This window comes from Vidua chalybeata, chromosome 33 (genome assembly GCF_026979565.1).
Source record: "Vidua chalybeata isolate OUT-0048 chromosome 33, bVidCha1 merged haplotype, whole genome shotgun sequence".
NCBI classification, from domain to species: Eukaryota; Metazoa; Chordata; class Aves; order Passeriformes; family Viduidae; genus Vidua; species Vidua chalybeata.
Window position 1 is genome coordinate 984,688 of NC_071562.1, and position 19,582 is coordinate 1,004,269.

At 51.7% G+C, this 19,582-nt stretch overlaps 1 protein-coding gene across 4 annotated transcripts; it reads left to right on the forward strand.

Annotated features, from left to right (window-relative positions):
• The first annotated feature begins 1,474 nt into the window (after positions 1 to 1,474).
• Positions 1,475 to 19,212, forward strand: PPAN (peter pan homolog). Of its 4 annotated transcripts, XM_053968296.1 has the most exons (12): positions 1,475 to 1,531; positions 2,775 to 2,945; positions 5,527 to 5,628; positions 6,603 to 6,653; positions 7,906 to 8,073; positions 9,312 to 9,388; positions 11,915 to 12,022; positions 13,829 to 13,952; positions 15,410 to 15,488; positions 16,150 to 16,279; positions 17,183 to 17,376; positions 18,049 to 19,212. In XM_053968296.1, the coding sequence occupies exons 1-12, from the start codon at positions 1,514 to 1,516 to the stop codon at positions 18,783 to 18,785; spliced, it is 1,959 nt and encodes a 652-aa protein (XP_053824271.1). In that variant the 5' UTR covers positions 1,475 to 1,513; the 3' UTR covers positions 18,786 to 19,212. The 4 variants fall into 4 exon arrangements, with proteins under 4 accessions (XP_053824271.1, XP_053824270.1, XP_053824268.1 ...); XM_053968295.1 differs by lacking the exons at positions 5,527 to 5,628; positions 6,603 to 6,653; positions 7,906 to 8,073 and having other exon boundaries at positions 18,049 to 18,491; positions 18,522 to 19,212; XM_053968293.1 differs by lacking the exons at positions 5,527 to 5,628; positions 6,603 to 6,653; positions 7,906 to 8,073.
• The last annotated feature ends 370 nt before the right edge of the window (positions 19,213 to 19,582 follow it).

The following is a 19,582-nucleotide window of genomic DNA, read 5'->3' on the forward strand; positions in this document are numbered from 1 at the left end:
CGGTTTTGGGGCCGAAATTGGGGATTTTGGGGAGGTTTGGGGAGGTTTGGGGGGTTTTTGGGGGGATTTCGGGGGGTCTCACCTGGCCTCAGGTGTGTTTGAGTCACCCCTGTCTGAGGGACCCCCAAATTTGGGGATTTTGGGGGGTCCCGGGGGGGATTTGGGGAGAAATCCGGGCGGTTCTGGGGGGTTTTGGGAGGGTTTTAGGGGATTTTGGGGGGTTTTGGGGGGGATTTTGGGGGTCTCACCTGAGTCTGGGGGTGCTCAGGTGTGTTTGAGTCAGCCCCGTCTGAGGGACCCCCAAATTTGGGGATTTTTGGGGGTCCCGGGGGGGATTTGGGGAGAAATCCGGGCGGTTCTGGGTGAAATCGGGGCGGTTTTAGGTGAAATCCGGGCGGTTCTGGGGGGTTTTTGGGAGGGTTTTAGGGGATTTTGGGGGGTTTTGGGGGGGATTTTGGGGGTCTCAACCGAGTCTCACCTGGCCTCAGGTGTGTTTGAGTCACCCCCGTCTGAGGGACCCCCAAATTTGGGGATTTTGGGGGTCCCGGGGGGGATTTGGGGAGAAATCCGGGCGGTTCTGGGGGGTTTTGGGAGGGTTTTAGGGGATTTTGGGGGGTTTTGGGGGGGATTTTGGGGGTCTCAACCGAGTCTCACCTGGCCTCAGGTGTGTTTGAGTCAGCCCCGTCTGAGGGACCCCCAAATTTGGGGATTTTGGGGGGTCCCGGGGGGGATTTGGGGAGAAATCCGGGCGGTTCTGGGTGAAATCGGGGCGGTTTTAGGTGAAATCCGGGCGGTTTTAGGGGGATTTTAGGCTGTTTTAGGGGATTTTAGGGGGGATTTGGGGGGGTCTCACCTGAGTTTGGGGGTGCTCAGGTGTGTTTGAGTCAGCCCCGTCTGAGCGACCCCCAAATTTGGGGATTTTGGGGGGTCCCGGGGGGGATTTGGGGAGAAATCCGGGCGGTTTGGGGGGCGAAATTGGGGATTTCGGGGAGTTTTGGGGAGGTTTGTTTTTTTTTTTGGGGGGGGATTTTGGGCGATCTTGGGCATTTTTTGGGGGATTTGTGGGAATTTGGGGAATTTTGGGGAGATTTGGAGGGATTTTGGGGGGATTTGGGGGGATTTTGGGGAATTTTGGGGGGATTTTGGGGGGATTTGGGGAGAATTTTGGGAGGAATTTTGGAGAATTTTTTGGGGTCCCCTCCACACCTCGGGGGGACTTTGGGGTTCTCCATTAAACCCAAAACTCCTCCCACAGCCGCTCGCTCTCATTCTCTGCCGCGCCGGGGGTTTTGGGGTCCCTGGGGGGGATTTTGGGATTTTTTTGGGATTTTTTTGGGATTTTTTGGGATTTTTTTGGGATTTTTTTGGGGGGAGATTTCGGGGTTCCAAGCCAACGGAACTCAAATGGAGGAAACACTTGACACCCGGAAGCGAACGGAAGTGACGCACCGGATGTAGCCGGAAGGAGTTGGGGGAACACAGGAAGTAGCGGAGGCCACGCGGCGGCGCCGGGATGGGGCGGCCCGGAAAGGTCGGGCGGGAAAAACGGGAGAAAACCGGGAAAAAACGGGAAAAAACCGGGAAAAACCCGCGAAAAACCGGGATAAACCGCGAAAAATCGGGATAAACCGCGAAAAACCGGGAAAAAACCGCGAAAAAACCGCGAAAAACCGCGAAAAAACGGGGAAAAAACCGGGAAAAACCGGGAAAAACCCGGGAAAAAACCGGGAAAAACGCGGGAAAAAACCGGGAAAAACGCGGGAAAAGCCGGCATGGGGAACGCTCGGGAATGAGGCGGGAGCGGGAAAAAAGCGGCGGGAGGAGTTCGGGATCCCAAATTGGGAATTGTTGGGGGGAAAAATCCCAAAATTTGGGAATTATTGAGGGGGAAAAGCCCAAAATTTGGGAATCGTGAGTGGGAAAAATCCCCAAAATTTTTAGGGATTTTCCGAATTTTTTGGGTTTTTTTTTTCCCAGAATTTTGTTTTTTTTTTTTTTTTTCCAGAATTTTCCCAGAAATTTTGGGATAATTTAGGATAATTTGGCGATAATTTTAGGATAATTTTGGATATTTTGGGATATTTTAGGATAATTTTGGGTTAATTGTGGAATAATTTAGGATAATTTGGGATAATTTAGGATAGTTTGGGATAGTTTGGGATATTTTAGGGTATTTTGGGATAATTTTGGGATAATTTTTGATTAATTTTAGATATTTCGGGATAATTTTGGGGTATTTTAGGGTAATTTTGGGATAATTTGGGATATTTTAGGATAATTTAGGATAATCTGGGATATTTTAGGATAATTTGGGATAATTTGGGATATTTTAGGATAATTTGGGATAGTTTGGGATAATTTGGGATATTTTAGGATAATTTGGGATAATTTGGGATATTTTAGGATAATTTGGGATATTTTAGGATAATTTAGGATAATTTGGGATATTTTAGGATAATTTGGGATATTTTAGGATAATTTGGGATAATTTGGGATATTTTAGGATAATTTGGGATATTTTAGGATAATTTGGGATAGTTTGGGATAATTTGGGATATTTTAGGATAATTTGGGATAATTTGGGATATTTTAGGATAATTTGGGATATTTTAGGATAATTTGGGATATTTTAGGATAATTTAGGATAATTTGGGATATTTTAGGATATTTTAGGATATTTTAGGATAATTTGGGATATTTTGGGATATTTTAGGATAATTTGGGATAATTTGGGATATTTTAGGATAATTTGGGATGTATATTTTTATCCCCAGAGCCGTTTCCAGCGGGCTCAGCGGGCTCGGGCCCGGCAGCGCTCCCTGCAGGAATTCTCCTCCGTCCCTCATTCCTTCGTGTTCCCGCGCGGCCGCGCCGGGCGGAGCCTCCGGAGCCTCTGCCGGGACCTGCGGAGGGTCCTGGAGCCCTTCACGGCCAGGAAGCTGCAGGTGAGCACAGCTGGGCACAGCTGGGCACAGCTGGGATAGACCTGGGATACACCTGGGCACAGCTGGGATAGACCTGGGATACACCTGGGCACAGCTGGGCACAGCTGGGACACACCTGGGCACAGCTGGGATAGACCTGGGCACAGCTGGGATAGACCTGGGATACACCTGGGCACAGCTGGGCACAGCTGGGACACACCTGGGCACAGCTGGGATACACCTGGGCACACCTGGGCACAGCTGGGATAGACCTGGGCACAGCTGGGCACAGCTGGGATACACCTGGGATAGACCTGGGCACAGCTGGGACACACCTGGGACACACCTGGGCACAGCTGGGATAGACCTGGGATACACCTGGGCACAGCTGGGATAGACCTGGGATACACCTGGGCACAGCTGGGATAGACCTGGGATACACCTGGGCACAGCTGGGCACAGCTGGGCACAGCTGGGATAGACCTGGGCACAGCTGGGACACACCTGGGCACAGCTGGGATACACCTGGGCACAGCTGGGCACAGCTGGGCACAGCTGGGATAGACCTGGGATACACCTGGGCACAGCTGGGATACACCTGGGCACAGCTGGGATAGACCTGGGCACAGCTGGGATAGACCTGGGCACAGCTGGGATACACCTGGGATATACCTGGGATACACCTGGGCACAGCTGGGATAGACCTGGGATAGACCTGGGCACAGCTGGGATAGACCTGGGATACACCTGGGCACAGCTGGGCACAGCTGGGACACACCTGGGCACAGCTGGGATACACCTGGGCACACCTGGGCACAGCTGGGATAGACCTGGGCACAGCTGGGCACAGCTGGGATACACCTGGGATAGACCTGGGCACAGCTGGGACACACCTGGGACACACCTGGGCACAGCTGGGATAGACCTGGGATACACCTGGGCACAGCTGGGATAGACCTGGGATACACCTGGGCACAGCTGGGATAGACCTGGGATACACCTGGGCACAGCTGGGCACAGCTGGGCACAGCTGGGATAGACCTGGGCACAGCTGGGACACACCTGGGCACAGCTGGGATACACCTGGGCACAGCTGGGCACAGCTGGGCACAGCTGGGATAGACCTGGGATACACCTGGGCACAGCTGGGATACACCTGGGCACAGCTGGGATAGACCTGGGCACAGCTGGGATAGACCTGGGCACAGCTGGGATACACCTGGGATATACCTGGGATACACCTGGGCACAGCTGGGATAGACCTGGGATAGACCTGGGCACAGCTGGGATAGACCTGGGATAGACCTGGGCACAGCTGGGCACAGCTGGGATACACCTGGGATACACCTGGGCACAGCTGGGACACACCTGGGCACAGCTGGGATAGACCTGGGCACAGCTGGGCACAGCTGGGACACACCTGGGCACACCCAAAAACACACGTGGGCACAGCTGGGCACAGCTGGGGACATTGGGATTGGGGATTTTGGGATATTTGGGATCCCAGGATTTTTAGGATTCAGGAATTTGGGAGCTCAGGAATTTTGGGATCCCAGGAATTTTGGGCTCAGGGATTTTGGGATCCCAGGATTTTTGGGATTCAGGAATTTTGGGATCCCAGGAATTTTGGGCTCAGGGATTTTGGGATTCAGGAATTTTAGGATTCAGGAATTTTAGGATTCAGGAATTCTGGATCTCAGGAATTTTGGGATCAGGGATTTTTGGGATTCAGGAATTTGGGATCTCAGGATTTTTGGGATTCAGGAATTTGGGATCTCAGGAATTTTGGGATCCCAGGAATTTTGGGCCCAGGAATTTTGGGATCAGGGTTTTTGGGCTCAGGGATTTTGGGATCTCAGGAATTTGGGATCCCAGGATTTTTTGGCTCAGGAATTTTAGGATTCAGGAATTTCGGATCTCAGGAATTTGGGATCAGGGATTTTTGGGCTCAGGGATTTTAAGATTCAGGAATTTGGGATCTCAGGAATTTTGGGCTCAGGAATTTTAGGATCCCAGGAATTTGGGATCTCAGGAATTTTGAGATCTCAGGGGTTTTGGGCTCAGGAATTTTGGGATCCCAGGAATTTGGGATCCCAGGAATTTGGGCTCAGGGATTTTGGGATTCAGGAATTTGGGATCAGGGAATTTTGGGATCCCAGGATTTTTGGGGTCAGGATTTTTGGGCTCAGGGATTTTAGGATCTCAGGAATTTGGGATCAGGGAATTTTGGGCTCAGGGATTTTAGGATTCAGGATTTTTGGGCTCTCAGGAATTTTGGGATCCCAGGAATTTTGGGCTCAGGGATTTTGGGATTCAGGAATTTTAGGATTCAGGAATTTGGGATCTCAGGAATTTTTGGGCTCAGGAATTTTGGGATCCCAGGATTTTTGGGATCAGGAATTTGGGATCCCAGGAATTTGGGCTCAGGGATTTTGGGATTCAGGAATTTGGGATCCCAGGAATTTTGGGCTCAGGAATTTGGGCTCAGGGAATTTTGGGATCCCAGGATTTTTGGGGTCAGGAATTTTAGGATTCAGGAATTTGGGCTCAGGAATTTTGGGATCCCAGGAATTCTGGGCTGAGGGATTTTGGGATTTTCCAGGTGCGCCGGAGCAATTCCCTGCGGGATCTGGTGGCCGTGGCCGGGCCCTTGGGAGTCTCCCAGTTCCTGGTGCTGAGCAAATCCCAAACCGGGATCAACCTGGTGAGAACCCCGGGAATTCCGGGAATTTTGGGAATTCCAGGGGCTCCCAAACCCTTCCCGGAGCCAGGGGATGAAGGAATTTTCCATGATCGATCCCAAATTCTGTGATTGATCCCAAAGTAAACGCTCTGATGGGTCCGGGATTGGGGCTCGGGAAGTGGGGATTTCCCGGGAATTTCCCAGGAATTTTATGGGATTTAATGGGATTTTCCGGGATTTTTATGGGATTTTCCCGGGAATTTTATGGGATTTTCCCTGGATTTTCCCTGGATTTTTATGGGATTTTCCCAGGACTTCAATGGGATTTTCCCAGGATTTTAATGGAATTTTAATGGGATTTTTATGGGATTTAATGGGGGTTTTAAGGGATTTTATGGGATTTTTATGGGATTTTCCCAGGATTTTTATGGAATTTTTCTGGGATGTTGCCAGGAATTTTCTTGGATTTTTCTGGGATTTTAATGGGATTTGCATGGGATTTAATGGGATTTTTAAGGGATTTTATGGGATTTTTATGGGATTTTCCCAGGAATCTTCTGGGATTTTCCCAGGACTTCAATGGGATTTTCCCAGGATTTTAATGGAATTTTTCTGGGATTTTCTGGGATTTTTATGGGATTTTTCTGGGTTTTTCCCTGGAATTTTCTGGGATTTTCCCAGGATTTTTATAGGATTTTAATGGGATTTTTCCTGGGATTTTCCCAGGATTTTTCTGGGATTTTCCCAGGATTTTTATGGGATTTTAATGGGATTTTCCCAGAATTTGCTGGGATTTTTCTGGGATTTTAATGGGATTTTCCCAGGATTTTTCTGGGATTTTTCCCAGGATTTTCCCAGGATTTTTCTGGCATTCTAATGGGATTTTTCTTGGGATTTTCCCAGAATTTCCTGGGATTTATCCCAGGATTTTTCTGGGATTTTCCAGGATTTTTATGGGATTTTTATGGGATTTTCCCACTTTTTCTCCTTCCCAGAAAATTTTCCGGCTGCCGGGGGGTCCCACCCTGACCTTCAAAGTGCTGCAGGTGCGTCCGGGAATTCCGGGAATTTTGGGAATTTTGGGAGCAGCAATTCCAGAGATCATCCTGGGGGGGATTTTATGGTATTTTAATGGGATTTTTATGGGATTTTAATGGGATTTTTACGGGATTTGAATGGGATTTTTCCCATTGTAATGAATTTTTTCGGGATTTTTTTCCCATTTTTTCCCCATTCCAGCACTCCCTGGTGTTCCGGGGATTTTAATGGGATTTTATGGGATTTTTATGGGATTTTAATGGAACTTTTATGGGATTTTATGGGATTTAATGGGATTTTTCCCATTTTAATGAATTTTTTTGGGATTTTTTCCCATTTTTTCCCATTTTTTCCCATTTTTCCCACTTTCCAGTACTCCCTGGTGCGGGACGTGGTCTCGGCGCTGCGCCGGCACCGCATGCACGAGCAGCAGTTCCGGGGATGTTTATGGGATTTTGGCTATTCTAATGGGATTTTAATGGGATTTTTCCCATTTTAATGGGATTTTTTCCCATTTTTTCCCATTTTTCCCACTTTCCAGTACTCCCTGGTGCGGGACGTGGTCTCGGCGCTGCGCCGGCACCGCGTGCACGAGCAGCAGTTCCGGGGATTTTAATGGGATTTTGGCTATTTTAATGGGATTTTAATGGGATTTTTTCCCATTTTAATGGGATTTTTTTGGGATTTTTTCCCATTTTTCCCACTTTCCAGTACTCCCTGGTGCGGGACGTGGTCTCGGCGCTGCGCAGGCACCGCATGCACGAGCAGCAGTTCCGGGGATGTTTATGGGGTTTTGGCTATTCTAATGGGATTTTAATGGGATTTTGGCCATTTTAATGGGATTTTTTTGGGATTTTTTCCCATTTTTTCCCATTTTTCCCACTTTCCAGTACTCCCTGGTGCGGGACGTGGTCTCGGCGCTGCGCAGGCACCGCATGCACGAGCAGCAGTTCCGGGGATGTTAATGGGATTTTGGCTATTTCAATGGGATTTTAATGGGATTTTGGCCATTTTAATGGGATTTTTTTGGGATTTTGGCTATTTCAATGGGATTTTTTTGGGATTTTTTCCCATTTTTCCCACTTTCCAGTACTCCCTGGTGCGGGACGTGGTCTCGGCGCTGCGCAGGCACCGCATGCACGAGCAGCAGTTCTGGGGATGTTTATGGGATTTTAATGGGATTTTAATGGGATTTTGGCTATTTCAATGGGATTTTTTTGGGATTTTTTCCCATTTTTTCCCATTTTTCCCACTTTCCAGTACTCCCTGGTGCGGGACGTGGTCTCGGCGCTGCGCAGGCACCGCATGCACGAGCAGCAGTTCCGCCACCCTCCCCTGCTGGTGCTGGGCAGTTTCGGGGCGCGGCCGGAGCTGCGGCTCACGGCCGGGATGTTCCAGGGGATGTTCCCGGCCCTCAACGTCCACAAGGTGCGCCCAAAATCCGGGAATTTTATCCGGAATTCGCCCGGAAATATCCGGGGTTTATCTGGGAAATAGCCGGGAATATTTGGGATTTATTCGGGGATTATTTGGGATTTATTCAGGAATTATTTGGGAATTATTCAGGGATTGTTTGGGATTTATTCAGGAATTATTTGGGATTTATTCAGGAATTATTTGGGATTTATTCAGGAATTATTTGGGATTTATTCGGGGACTATTTGGGATTTATTCAGGAATTATTTGGGATTTATTCGGGGATTATTTGGGATTTATTCAGGAATTATTTGGGATTTATTGAGGGATTATTTGGGATTTATTGAGGAATTATTTGGGATTTATTCAGGGATTATTTGGGATTTATTTGGGGATTATTTGGGATTTATTCGGGGACTATTTGGGATTTATTCAGGAATTATTTGGGATTTATTCGGGGATTATCTGGGATTTATTCAGGGATTATCTGGGATTTATTCGGGGATTATTTGGGATTTATTCAGGAATTATTTGGGAATTATTTGGGGATTATCTGGGAATTATCTTGGAATTGTATCTGGAATTTTATCCAGAATTATCTGGGAAATACCCAGGAATTGCCCAGGAATTATCCAGGATTTATCTGGGAAATACCCAGGAATTATTTAGGAATTATTCAGGAATTATTTGGGAATTGTTTGGGAATTACCCAAGAATCCTGGGAATTTTCCAGGAATTATCTGGGAAATACCCGGGAATTATTCAGGAATTATCTGGGAATTGTTCAGGGATTGAATCTGGGAATTATCCTAGAATTTTATCTGGAATTTTAGCCAAAATTATCTGGGAATTGTCCAGGAATGATCTGGGAATGATCAGGGGATTATCTGGGAATTGTCCGGGGATTGTCCGGGAATTTGGGAATTTGGGAGCTGGGATTTGGGAAAACGGGGATTTGGGGGTTGGGATTAGGGAGAAGGGGATTTGGGTCCAGGGAAAAGGGGGTTTGGGGATTTTGGAGATTTTTTGGGATTTTGGGGATTTTGGGGATTTTTTGAGATTTTGGGGATTTTTTGGGATTTGGAGATTTTTTGGGAATTTGGGGGATTTTTTGGGATTTTAGGGATTTTTGGGATTTTGGGGATTTTTGGGATTTTGGGGATTTTTTTTGATTTTGGGGATTTTTTGGGATTTTGGGGATTTTTGGGGATTTGGGGGATTTTTTGGGATTTTTCCCGTTTTTCCCTCAGGTCAACCTGAACTCCATCCGCCGCTGTTTGCTGATCTCCTACGACGCCGAGGCGCAGCTCCTGGAATTGCGGCACTAGTGAGGCCCCAAATTCCTGAATTCCCAAAGTCCTGAATTCCCGAATTCCCAATTCCTGAATTCCCGAATTCCCAATTCCTGAATTCCCAAATTCCTGAATTCCCAAAGTTCCGAAATCCCAAAATTCCAAATTCCTGAATTCCCAAATCCCCAAATCCTGAATTCCCAAATTCCTGAATTCCCAAATCCTGAATTCCCAAATTCCTGAATTCCTTAATTCCCAAAATTCCGAAATCCCAAAGTCCTGAATTCCCGAATTCCTGAATTCCCAAATTCCCAAATTCCCAAATTCCCGAATTCCCAAATTCCCAAAGTCCTGAATTCCCAAATTCCCAAAGTCCTGAATTCCCAAACCCTGAATTCCCAAATTCCCGAATTCCTGAATTCCCAAATTCCCAAATCCTGAATTCCTAAATTCCTGAATTCCCAAATTCCTGAATTCCCGAATTCCCAAATTCCTGAATTCCCAAATTCCCAAAGTCCTGAATTCCCAAATTCCCAAATCCTGAATTCCCAAATTCCCAAACCCTGAATTCCCAAATTCCCGAATTCCTGAATTCCTAAATTCCTGAATTCCCGAATTCCCAAATTCCTGAATTCCCAAATTCCTGAATTCCTTAATTCCCAAAATTCCGAAATCCCAAAGTCCTGAATTCCCGAATTCCTGAATTCCCAAATTCCCAAATCCCCAAAGGTCTGAATTCCCAAAGTTCCAGTTTCCCCAGATTTTCCCCAAATTCCCGTTTTTCCCCCACTCCAGCAGTGTCCAGGTACTTCCCCATTCCCACATTCCCATTTTTCCCTGATTTTCCCCATTTTTTCCTGTTTTTTCCATTATTTTTTTCCCACTTTTCCCTTTTTTTTTCATGTTTTTCCCATTTTTTCCCATTTTTTCCATGATTTTCCCCAAATTCCCATTTTCCCCCCACTCCAGCAGTGTCCAGGTGCTCCCCCATTCCCGTTTTTCCCTGTTTTTTCCCCATTTTTCCCATTTTTCCTGTTTTTCCCCCCACTCCAGCAGTGTCCAGGTGCTCCCCCATTCCTGTTTTTCCCCATTTTTTCCCATTTTTCCCATTTTTCCCATTTTTTCCCATTTTCCCCCACTCCAGCAGTTTCCAGGTGCTCTCCCATTCCTGTTTTTCCCTCATTTTTCCCCATTTTTTCCCGTTTTTTTCCCATTTTTTTCCCATTTTTCCCCGTTTTTTTCCCATTTTTCCCGTTTTTTCCCCCACTCCAGCAGTTTCCAGGTGCTCCCCCATTCCCGTTTTTTCCCATTTTTCCCGTTTTTTCCCCAATCCAGCACTGCCCAGGTGCTCCCCCATTCCCGTTTTTCCCTGATTTTTCCCCATTTTTCCCATTTTTCCCTGATTTTTTCCCATTTTTCCCGTTTTTTCCCCAATCCAGCAGTGTCCAGGTGCTCCCCCATTCCCGTTTTTCCCGTATTTTTGCCCATTTTTCCCCGGTTTTTTCCCATTTTTCCCGTTTTTTCCCCCACTCCAGCAGTTTCCAGGTGCTCCCCCATTCCCGTTTTTTCCCATTTTTCCCATTTTTCCCCCAATCCAGCAGTGTCCAGGTGCTCCCCCATTCCCGTTTTTCCCTGATTTTTTCCCATTTTTCCCCATTTTTCCCATTTTTTCCCGTTTTTTCCCCAATCCAGCAGTGTCCAGGTGCTCCCCCATTCCCGTTTTTTCCCATTTTCCCGTGATTTTTCCCATTTTTCCCATTATTTTTTCCCATTTTTCCCGTTTTTTCCCCCAATCCAGCAGTGTCCAGGTGCTCCCCCATTCCCGTTTTTCCCCATTTTTCCCCATTTTTCCCTGATTTTTCCCCATTTTTCCTGTTTTTCCCCACTCCAGCAGTGTCCAGGTGCTCCCCCATTCCCGTTTTTTCCCATTTTTCCCATTTTTTCCCCCACTCCAGCAGTGTCCAGGTGCTCCCCCATTCCCGTTTTTGCCCATTTTTCCCCGTTTTTTTCCCATTTTTCCCGTTTTTCCCCACTCCAGCAGTTTCCAGGTGCTCCCCCATTCCCGTTTTTTCCCATTTTTCCCATTTTTTCCCCAATCCAGCAGTGTCCAGGTGCTCCCCCATTCCCGTTTTTCCCTGATTTTTTCCCATTTTTTCCCATTTTTCCCATTATTTTTTCCCATTTTTCCCGTTTTTTCCCCAATCCAGCAGTGTCCAGGTGCTCCCCCATTCCCGTTTTTTCCCATTTTTCCCATTTTTCCCGTTTTTTCCCCCAATCCAGCAGTGTCCAGGTGCTCCCCCATTCCCGTTTTTCCCTGATTTTTTCCCATTTTTTCCCATTTTTCCCATTATTTTTTCCCATTTTTCCCGTTTTTCCCCCACTCCAGCAGTGTCCAGGTGCTCCCCCATTCCCGTTTTCCCTGATTTTTCCCCATTTTTCCCATTTTTCCCGTTTTTTCCCCCACTCCAGCAGTGTCCAGGTGCTCCCCCATTCCCGTTTTTCCCTGATTTTTCCCCATTTTTCCCATTTTTCCCATTTTTCCCGTTTTTCCCCCAATCCAGCAGTGTCCAGGTGGTGCCCGTGGGGCTCAGCCGAGGCCTCCGGAAAATTCTCCAGGAGAAATTCCCGAACCTGGCCAGGATGGACGACGTCAGCCAGCTGCTCACGGGGTGGGGACACCTGGGGACACCTGGGGACACACCTGGGACACCTTGGGGACACCTTGGGGACATTGGGGACACCTGGGGGACACCACAGGGACATCAGGTGCACCTTGGAGACACCTTGGGGACATTGGGGACATCAGGGACACCTGGGGACATCGGGGACACCTTGGGGACATTGGGGACACCTTGGGGACACCTTGGGGACACCTGGGGGACACCTGGGGACACCTTGGGGACACCTCGGGGTTACCTTGGGGACACCTGGGGACACCTTGGGGACATTGGGGACACCTTGGGGACACCTTGGGGACACCTGGGGGACACCTGGGGACACCTCGGGGTTACCTTGGGGACACCTGGGGACACCTTGGGGACACCTGGGGACACCTGGGGGACACCTGGGGACACCTTGGGGACACCTGGGGGACACCTGGGGACACCTCGGGGTTACCTTGGGGACACCTGGGGACACCTTGGGGACACCTGGGGACACCTGGGGGACACCTGGGGACACCTGGGGGACATTGGGGACACCTGGGGACACCTTGGGGACACCTGGGGGACACCTTGGGACACCTGGGGACACCTTGGGGACATTGGGGACACCTGGGGGACACCTTGGGGACACCTTGGGGACACCTGGGGACACCTGGGGGACACCTTGGGGACACCTTGGGGACATTGGGGACACCTTGGGGACACCTGGGGACACCTTGGGGACACTTTGGGGACACCTGGGGACACCTGGGGACATCACAGAGACACTTTGGGGACACCTGGGGACATCAGGGACATCACAGGGACACCTGGGGACACCTTGGGGACACCACAGGGACATTGGGGACACCTTGGGGTTACCTTGGGGACACACCCGGGGGATACCTTGGGGACACCTTGGGGACACCGGGGGACACCACAGGGACATCAGGTGCACCTTGGAGACACCTTGGGGACATTGGGGACATCAGGGACACCTGGGGACACCTTGGGGACATCGGGGACACCTTGGGGACATCGGGGACACCTTGGGGACACCTGGGGATACCTTGGGGACACCTGGGGACATTGGGGACACCACAGGGACATTGGGGACACCTTGGGGACACCTGGGGATACCTTGGGGACACCTTGGGGACATCGGGGACACCTTGGGGACACCTTGGGGACACCTTGGGGACACCTGGGGACATCGGGGACACCTTGGGGACATCGGGGACACCTCGGGGTTACCTTGGGGACACCTGGGGACATCACAGAGACACCTTGGGGACACCTGGGACACCTTGGGGACATTGGGGACACACCTGGGACACCTGGGGACACCTTGGGGACATTGGGGACACACCTGGGACACCTGGGGACACCTGGGGACATTGGGGACACAGGAATGTCCTCCTGGGGTACCTGGGGACACTGCTGAGGACATGGAGGGGACAGGGGACACGAGACCTGGGGACACCTCCAGAGGTGTCACCTGTCCCCAGAGGTGTCACCTGTCCCTGTCCGTGTCCCCTGTCTGTGTCACCTGTCCCTGTCAGTGTCCCTGTCACTGTCACCTGTCACTGTCACTGTCCCTGTCCCCTGTCCCTGTCACTGTCCCTGTCCGTGTCCCCTAAGGGACGTTGTCCTGTCCCTGTCCCCTGTCCCTGTCACTGTCCCTGTCACCTGTCCCTGTCACTGTCCCTGTCCGTGTCCCTGTCACTGTCCCTGTCCGTGTCCCCTCAGGGACGTTGTCCTGTCACCTGTCAGTGTCCCTGTCACTGTCCCTGTCCCTGTCCCCTGTCACTGTCCCTGTCCGTGTCCCCTCAGGGACGTTGTCCTGTCCGAGAGCGAGGCGGAGCCGGACGGGTCCCAGAACGTTCTGGAACTGCCCCAGAACTGCGCCGGGCGCGGCAACGCCGTGACGCAACAGAGCGCCGTGAGGCTGACCGAGGTGACAACGGGGACATTGGGGACACTGAGGGGACATTGGGGTGACACAACAGAGCGCCGTGAGACTGACCGAGGTGACAACGGGGACATTGGGGACACTGAGGGGACATTGGGGACACTGAGGGGACATTGGGGTGACACAACAGAGCGCCGTGAGGCTGACCGAGGTGACAACGGGGACACTGAGGGGACATTGGGGACATCATTGGGGACATTGGGGTGACACAACAGAGCGCCGTGAGGCTGACCGAGGTGACAACGGGGACATTGGGGACATTGGGGACACTGAGGGGACATTGGGGACATCACTGGGGACATTGGGGTGACACAGCAGAGCGCCGTGAGGCTGACCGAGGTGACAACGGGGACATTGGGGACATTGGGGACATCACTGGGTAACACCGTGACACAACAGAGCGCCGTGAGGCTGACCGAGGTGACAACGGGGACACTGGGGACACTGAGGGGACATTGGGGACATCACTGGGTAACACCGTGACACAACAGAGCGCCGTGAGGCTGACCGAGGTGACAACGGGGACATTGGGGACATTGGGGACATCACTGGGGACATTGGGGACATCACTGGGTAACACCGTGACACAACAGAGCGCCGTGAGACTGACAGAGGTGACAACGGGGACACTGGGGACACTGAGGGGACATTGGGGACATCATTGGGGACATTGGGGTGACACAACAGAGCGCCGTGAGGCTGACCGAGGTGACAACGGGGACACTGGGGACATTGGGGACACTGAGGGGACATTGGGGACATCACTGGGGACATCATTGGGGACATTGGGGTGACACAGAGCACCGTCAGGCTGACCGAGGTGACACTGAGGGGACATTGGGGACATTGGGGACACCGAGGGGACATTAAGGGGCACACGGGGGGATGGGGACAGGTGGGGACGGTGCCCAGGTGACCCCGCAGCTCACCGGGGTCCCCGGGTCACCTGTCCTGTCTCACCTGTCCTGTCTCACCTGTCCTGTGTCACCTGTCCTGTCTCACCTGTCACCTGTGTCACCTGTCCTGTCTCACCTGTCCCTGTCTCACCTGTCCCTGTCTCACCTGTCCCTGTCTCACCTGTTCCTGTCTCACCTGTCCATGTCTCACCTGTCCCTGTGTCACCTGTCACCTGTGTCACCTGTCCTGTCTCACCTGTCCTGTCTCACCTGTTCCTGTCCGTGTCTCACCTGTCCTGTCTCACCTGTCCCTGTCCCCTGTCCCTGTCTCACCTGTCCCTGTCTCACCTGTCCTGTGTCACCTGTCCTTGTCTCACCTGTCCCTGTGTCACCTGTCCCTGTGTCACCTGTTCCTGTCTCACCTGTCCCTGTCTCACCTGTCCTGTCTCACCTGTCCCTGTCTCACCTGTCACCTGTCTCACCTGTCCTGTCTCACCTGTCCTGTGTCACCTGTCCTGTCTCACCTGTCCTGTCTCACCTGTCCAGATCGGGCCCCGTCTGACGCTGCAGCTGCTGAAGGTGGAGGAGGGGCTGGGCCAGGGCAACGTCCTGTACCACGGCCTGGGTGAGTGACACACCTGGACAGGTGAGGGACACACCTGGACGGGTGAGGGACACACCTGGGGACAGGGCAACGTCCTGTACCACGGCCTGGGTGAGTGACACACCTGGACAGGTGAGGGACACACCTGGGGACACCTGGGACACACCTGGGACAGGTGAGGGACACACCTGGGGACACACCTGAGACAGTGTGAGCGGGATCTCACCTCTGCCCAGGTGTGTCACAGGTGTGTCCCAGGTGTGTCACAGGTGTGTCCCAGCTGTGCCCAGGTGTGTCCCAGGTGTATCCCAGCTGTGCCCAGGTGTGTCACAGGTGTGTTCCCCCGCAGCCCCCAAAGGTGAGGCGGAGCTGCGGGAGCTGCTGGTGTGGTGTGTCCCAGCTGTGCCCAGGTGTGCACAGGTGTGCCCAGGTGTGTACAGCTGTGTCCCAGCTGTGCCCAGGTGTGTCACAGGTGTGCTACAGGTGTGTCCCAGCTGTGTACAGGTGTGTACAGCTGTGCCCCAGGTGTGCCCAGGTGTGTCACAGCTGTGCCCAGGTGTGTACAGCTGTGCCCCAGGTGTGTCACAGCTGTGTCCCAGCTGTGCCCCAGGTGTGTCACAGGTGTGTACAGCTGTGTCCCAGCTGTGCCCAGGTGTGTCACAGGTGTGTTCCCCCCCCGCAGCCCCCAAAGGTGAGGCGGAGCTGCGGGAGCTGCTGGCCCGGCGGGAGCGGCGGCTGCAGGTGAGGGCGGAGCGGCGCCGGGAGCAGGAGCAGAACCTGGAGCGGAAACGGCAGCAGCGGGAACGGCACAGGTGAGGACAGGTGTGACAGGAACAGGTGTGCCAGGGACACAGGTGTGCCAGGGACAGGTGAGGACAGGTGGGACAGGAACAGGTGTGCCAGGGACGGGTGAGGACAGGTGTGCCAGGGACAGGTGAGGACAGGTGGGACAGGGACAGGTGAGGACAGGTGGGACAGGAACAGGTGTGCCAAGGACAGGTGTGCCAGGGACAGGTGAGGACAGGTGGGACAGGAACAGGTGTGCCAGGGGACACAGGTGTGCCAGGGACAGGTGTGCCAGGGACACAGGTGTGCCAGGGACAGGTGTGCCAGGGACAGGTGAGGACAGGTGGGACAGGGACAGGTGTGCCAGGGACACAGGTGTGCCAGGGACAGGTGAGGACAGGTGGGACAGGAACAGGTGTGCCAGGGGACACAGGTGTGCCAGGGACAGGTGTGCCAGGGACACAGGTGTGCCAGGGACAGGTGTGCCAGGGACAGGTGAGGACAGGTGGGACAGGGACAGGTGTGCCAAGGACACAGGTGTGCCAGGGACAGGTGTGCCAGGGACACAGGTGTGCCAGGGACAGGTGAGGACAGGGACACAGGTGTGCCAGGGACAGGTGAGGACAGGTGTGCCAGGTGTGCCAGGGACAGGTGAGGGTGGCAGGGGCCTCCCAGGTGAAGAGGGTCACACAGGTGAGGTCACACAGGTGAAGTCACACAAGTGAAGGTACAAAGGTCACACAGGTGAGGTTACACAGGTGAGGCTCCCCCAGGTGGGGCAGCCTGGGCAGATCCATCCCCAGCTGTCCCCTCACCTGTCCCCACCTGTCCCTCACCTGTCCCTCACCTGTCCCTCCCCTGTCCCCTCACCTGTCCCTCACCTGTCCCTCACCTGTGCCTCACCTGTCCCCTCACCTGTCTCTCCCCAGGCAGCGCAGCCTGGCCGGGATGGGCCGGGCTGCAGGTGCCACAGGTGTGCCAGGTGCCACAGGTGCCACAGGTGTGCCAGGAGGTGACAGCGATGCCGAGGACCCCGGCGCACCTGAGGCAGGTGAGGCCGAGCCGTCGGACGAGGACGAGGCCGAGTATTACAGACAGGAGCTGGGGGAGGAGCCTGACACAGGTGAGCCCCGGCCAGGTGAGCTTGGGGGGTCCAGGTGAGATTTGGGAGGGGTCCAGGTGAGATTTGGGAGGGGTCCAGGTGAGTTTTGGGGAATTCCAGGTGAGTTTTGGGGGATCCAGGTGAGTTTTGGGGAATTCCAGGTGAGTTTAGGGGAGATAAAGGGAAATTTTGGGGGTTTCAGGTGAATTTTAGGGTGTTCCAGGTGAAATTTGGGGGTTCCAGGTGAGTTTTAGGGGAGAAAAAGGGAAATTTTGGGGGTTCCAGGTGAGTTTGGGAATTTCCAGGTGAGTTTTCCCTCCCCGGAAGTGGCTGATGACGCAAAATTCCTGAATTTCCGTGATTTGGGATCAAAGTAAACGCTCTGACACTTCCGGGGCCGTCCTGGCACCCAAAATCCCAACATTCCACAAATCCCAATTTTCCATTCCTAAAATTCCATTTTTCCCACCCAAATCCCAATTTTCCATTCCTAAAATTCCATTTTTTCCCCCCTTAATCCTAATTTGTTCCCCCCAAATCCCAACTTTTTTCCCAAAAATCCGAATTTTTTCCCCCAAATCCCAATTTTTTTTCCCCCAAATCCCATTTTTATTCTCCCAAACCCCGATTTTCCATCCCTAAATTCCATTTTTTTCCCCTGTAAATTCCCATTTTTCCCTCTTTTCCCCCCAGATTTGTTCCCTGGTCACTCCAAGAGGAAGCGAAGCCCCTCGGCCGCGCCCCGAGCGCGGAAACGACGGAAGAGGAGCCCAAAATCCACACCTGGAACCCCAAAATCCACACCTGGAACCCCAAAATCCACACCTGGAACCCCAAAATCCCACCCTGGATCCCAAAAATTCACACCAGGAACCCAAAAATTCACACCTGGATCCCAAAAATTCACATCTGGAACCCGAAAATCCCACCCTGGATCCCAAAAATTCACACCTGGATCCCAAAAATTCACACCAGGAACCCAAAAATTCACACCTGGAAGCCCAAAATCCCACCCTGGATCCCAAAAATCCCACCCAAGACATCCCAAAGACCCCAAATCCCACCCCAGGAAAACTGGGACCCCCAAATCCCAACAGGAAACCCCAAAATCCCAACCTGGAACCTCCAGATCCCACCTGGGAAATCCCAAAAATCCCAAATCCCACCCAGGAAACCCCAAAAATCCCAAATCCCACCCCAAAAATCCCAAATCCCATCCAGGAAATCCCAAAAATCCCAAATCCCACCCAGGAAATCCAAAATCCCACCTGGAAAACCCCAAAAATCCCAAATCCCACCCCAAAAATCCCAAATCCCACCCAGGAAATCCCCAAAATCCCAAATCCCACCCCAAAAACCCCAAATCCCGCCGTGGGAAGCTCCTGACCCCCCGGAAAATCCCGAATTTCCCACGGAAAAAGAAAAACTGAGAGGGGGGGAAAAAAAAAATTGGGAATTCGGGACCCCCCCCTGATCCCCCAGGGATCGGGAATTTGGGGTCCAATGGAATTTTGGGATCTTCCAGAAGAATTTTGGGGTTCCCAGGGGAATTTTGGGATCCCCCCCCCCGCTGAGGATTTTGGGATTTCCAAGTGGATTTTTTTGGGATTTCCAGAAGAATTTTGGGATCCCCCAAATCCAGGGGAGACCACCCAAAAAAAATGGAGAAAAAAAAAACCAAAAAAAAAAGGGGGAAAAAACTCCAAAAATGAGGAAAAAACCCCAAAAAATGGGGGCAGAATCCCAAAAAAAACCCCAGTGGGGATTTCAGGAATTCCCAGGAATCCTCGAGGCCGGAATTCCGGGTTGGAAATTTGGGAATTGTGGCAGGAATAAAAGTTGGATCCAGCCCAGGAACTCGTGGTGCTTTTTTTTTTTTTTTTCCCCAGGAAAAATCCCATTTTTTCCTACCCCAAATCCCATTTTTCCCACCCCAAAATCTCCCTTTCCCAGCAGAAATCCCAATTTTCCCATTCGAAATCCTTCTTTTCCCACCCCAAATCTCCTTTTCCCACCCCAAATCCCACTTTTCCCATCCCTAATAAATATTTTTTCCAAGAAAAATCCCATTTTCCACCCCAAATTCCCATTTTCCCGCCCCAAATTCCCATTTTCATACCCAAAATTCCCATTTTTCCCACCCCAAATTCCCATTTTCCACCCCAAATTCCCATTTTTTCACCCCAATTCCCGTTTTCCCACCCAAATTCCCATTTTTAGACCCAAA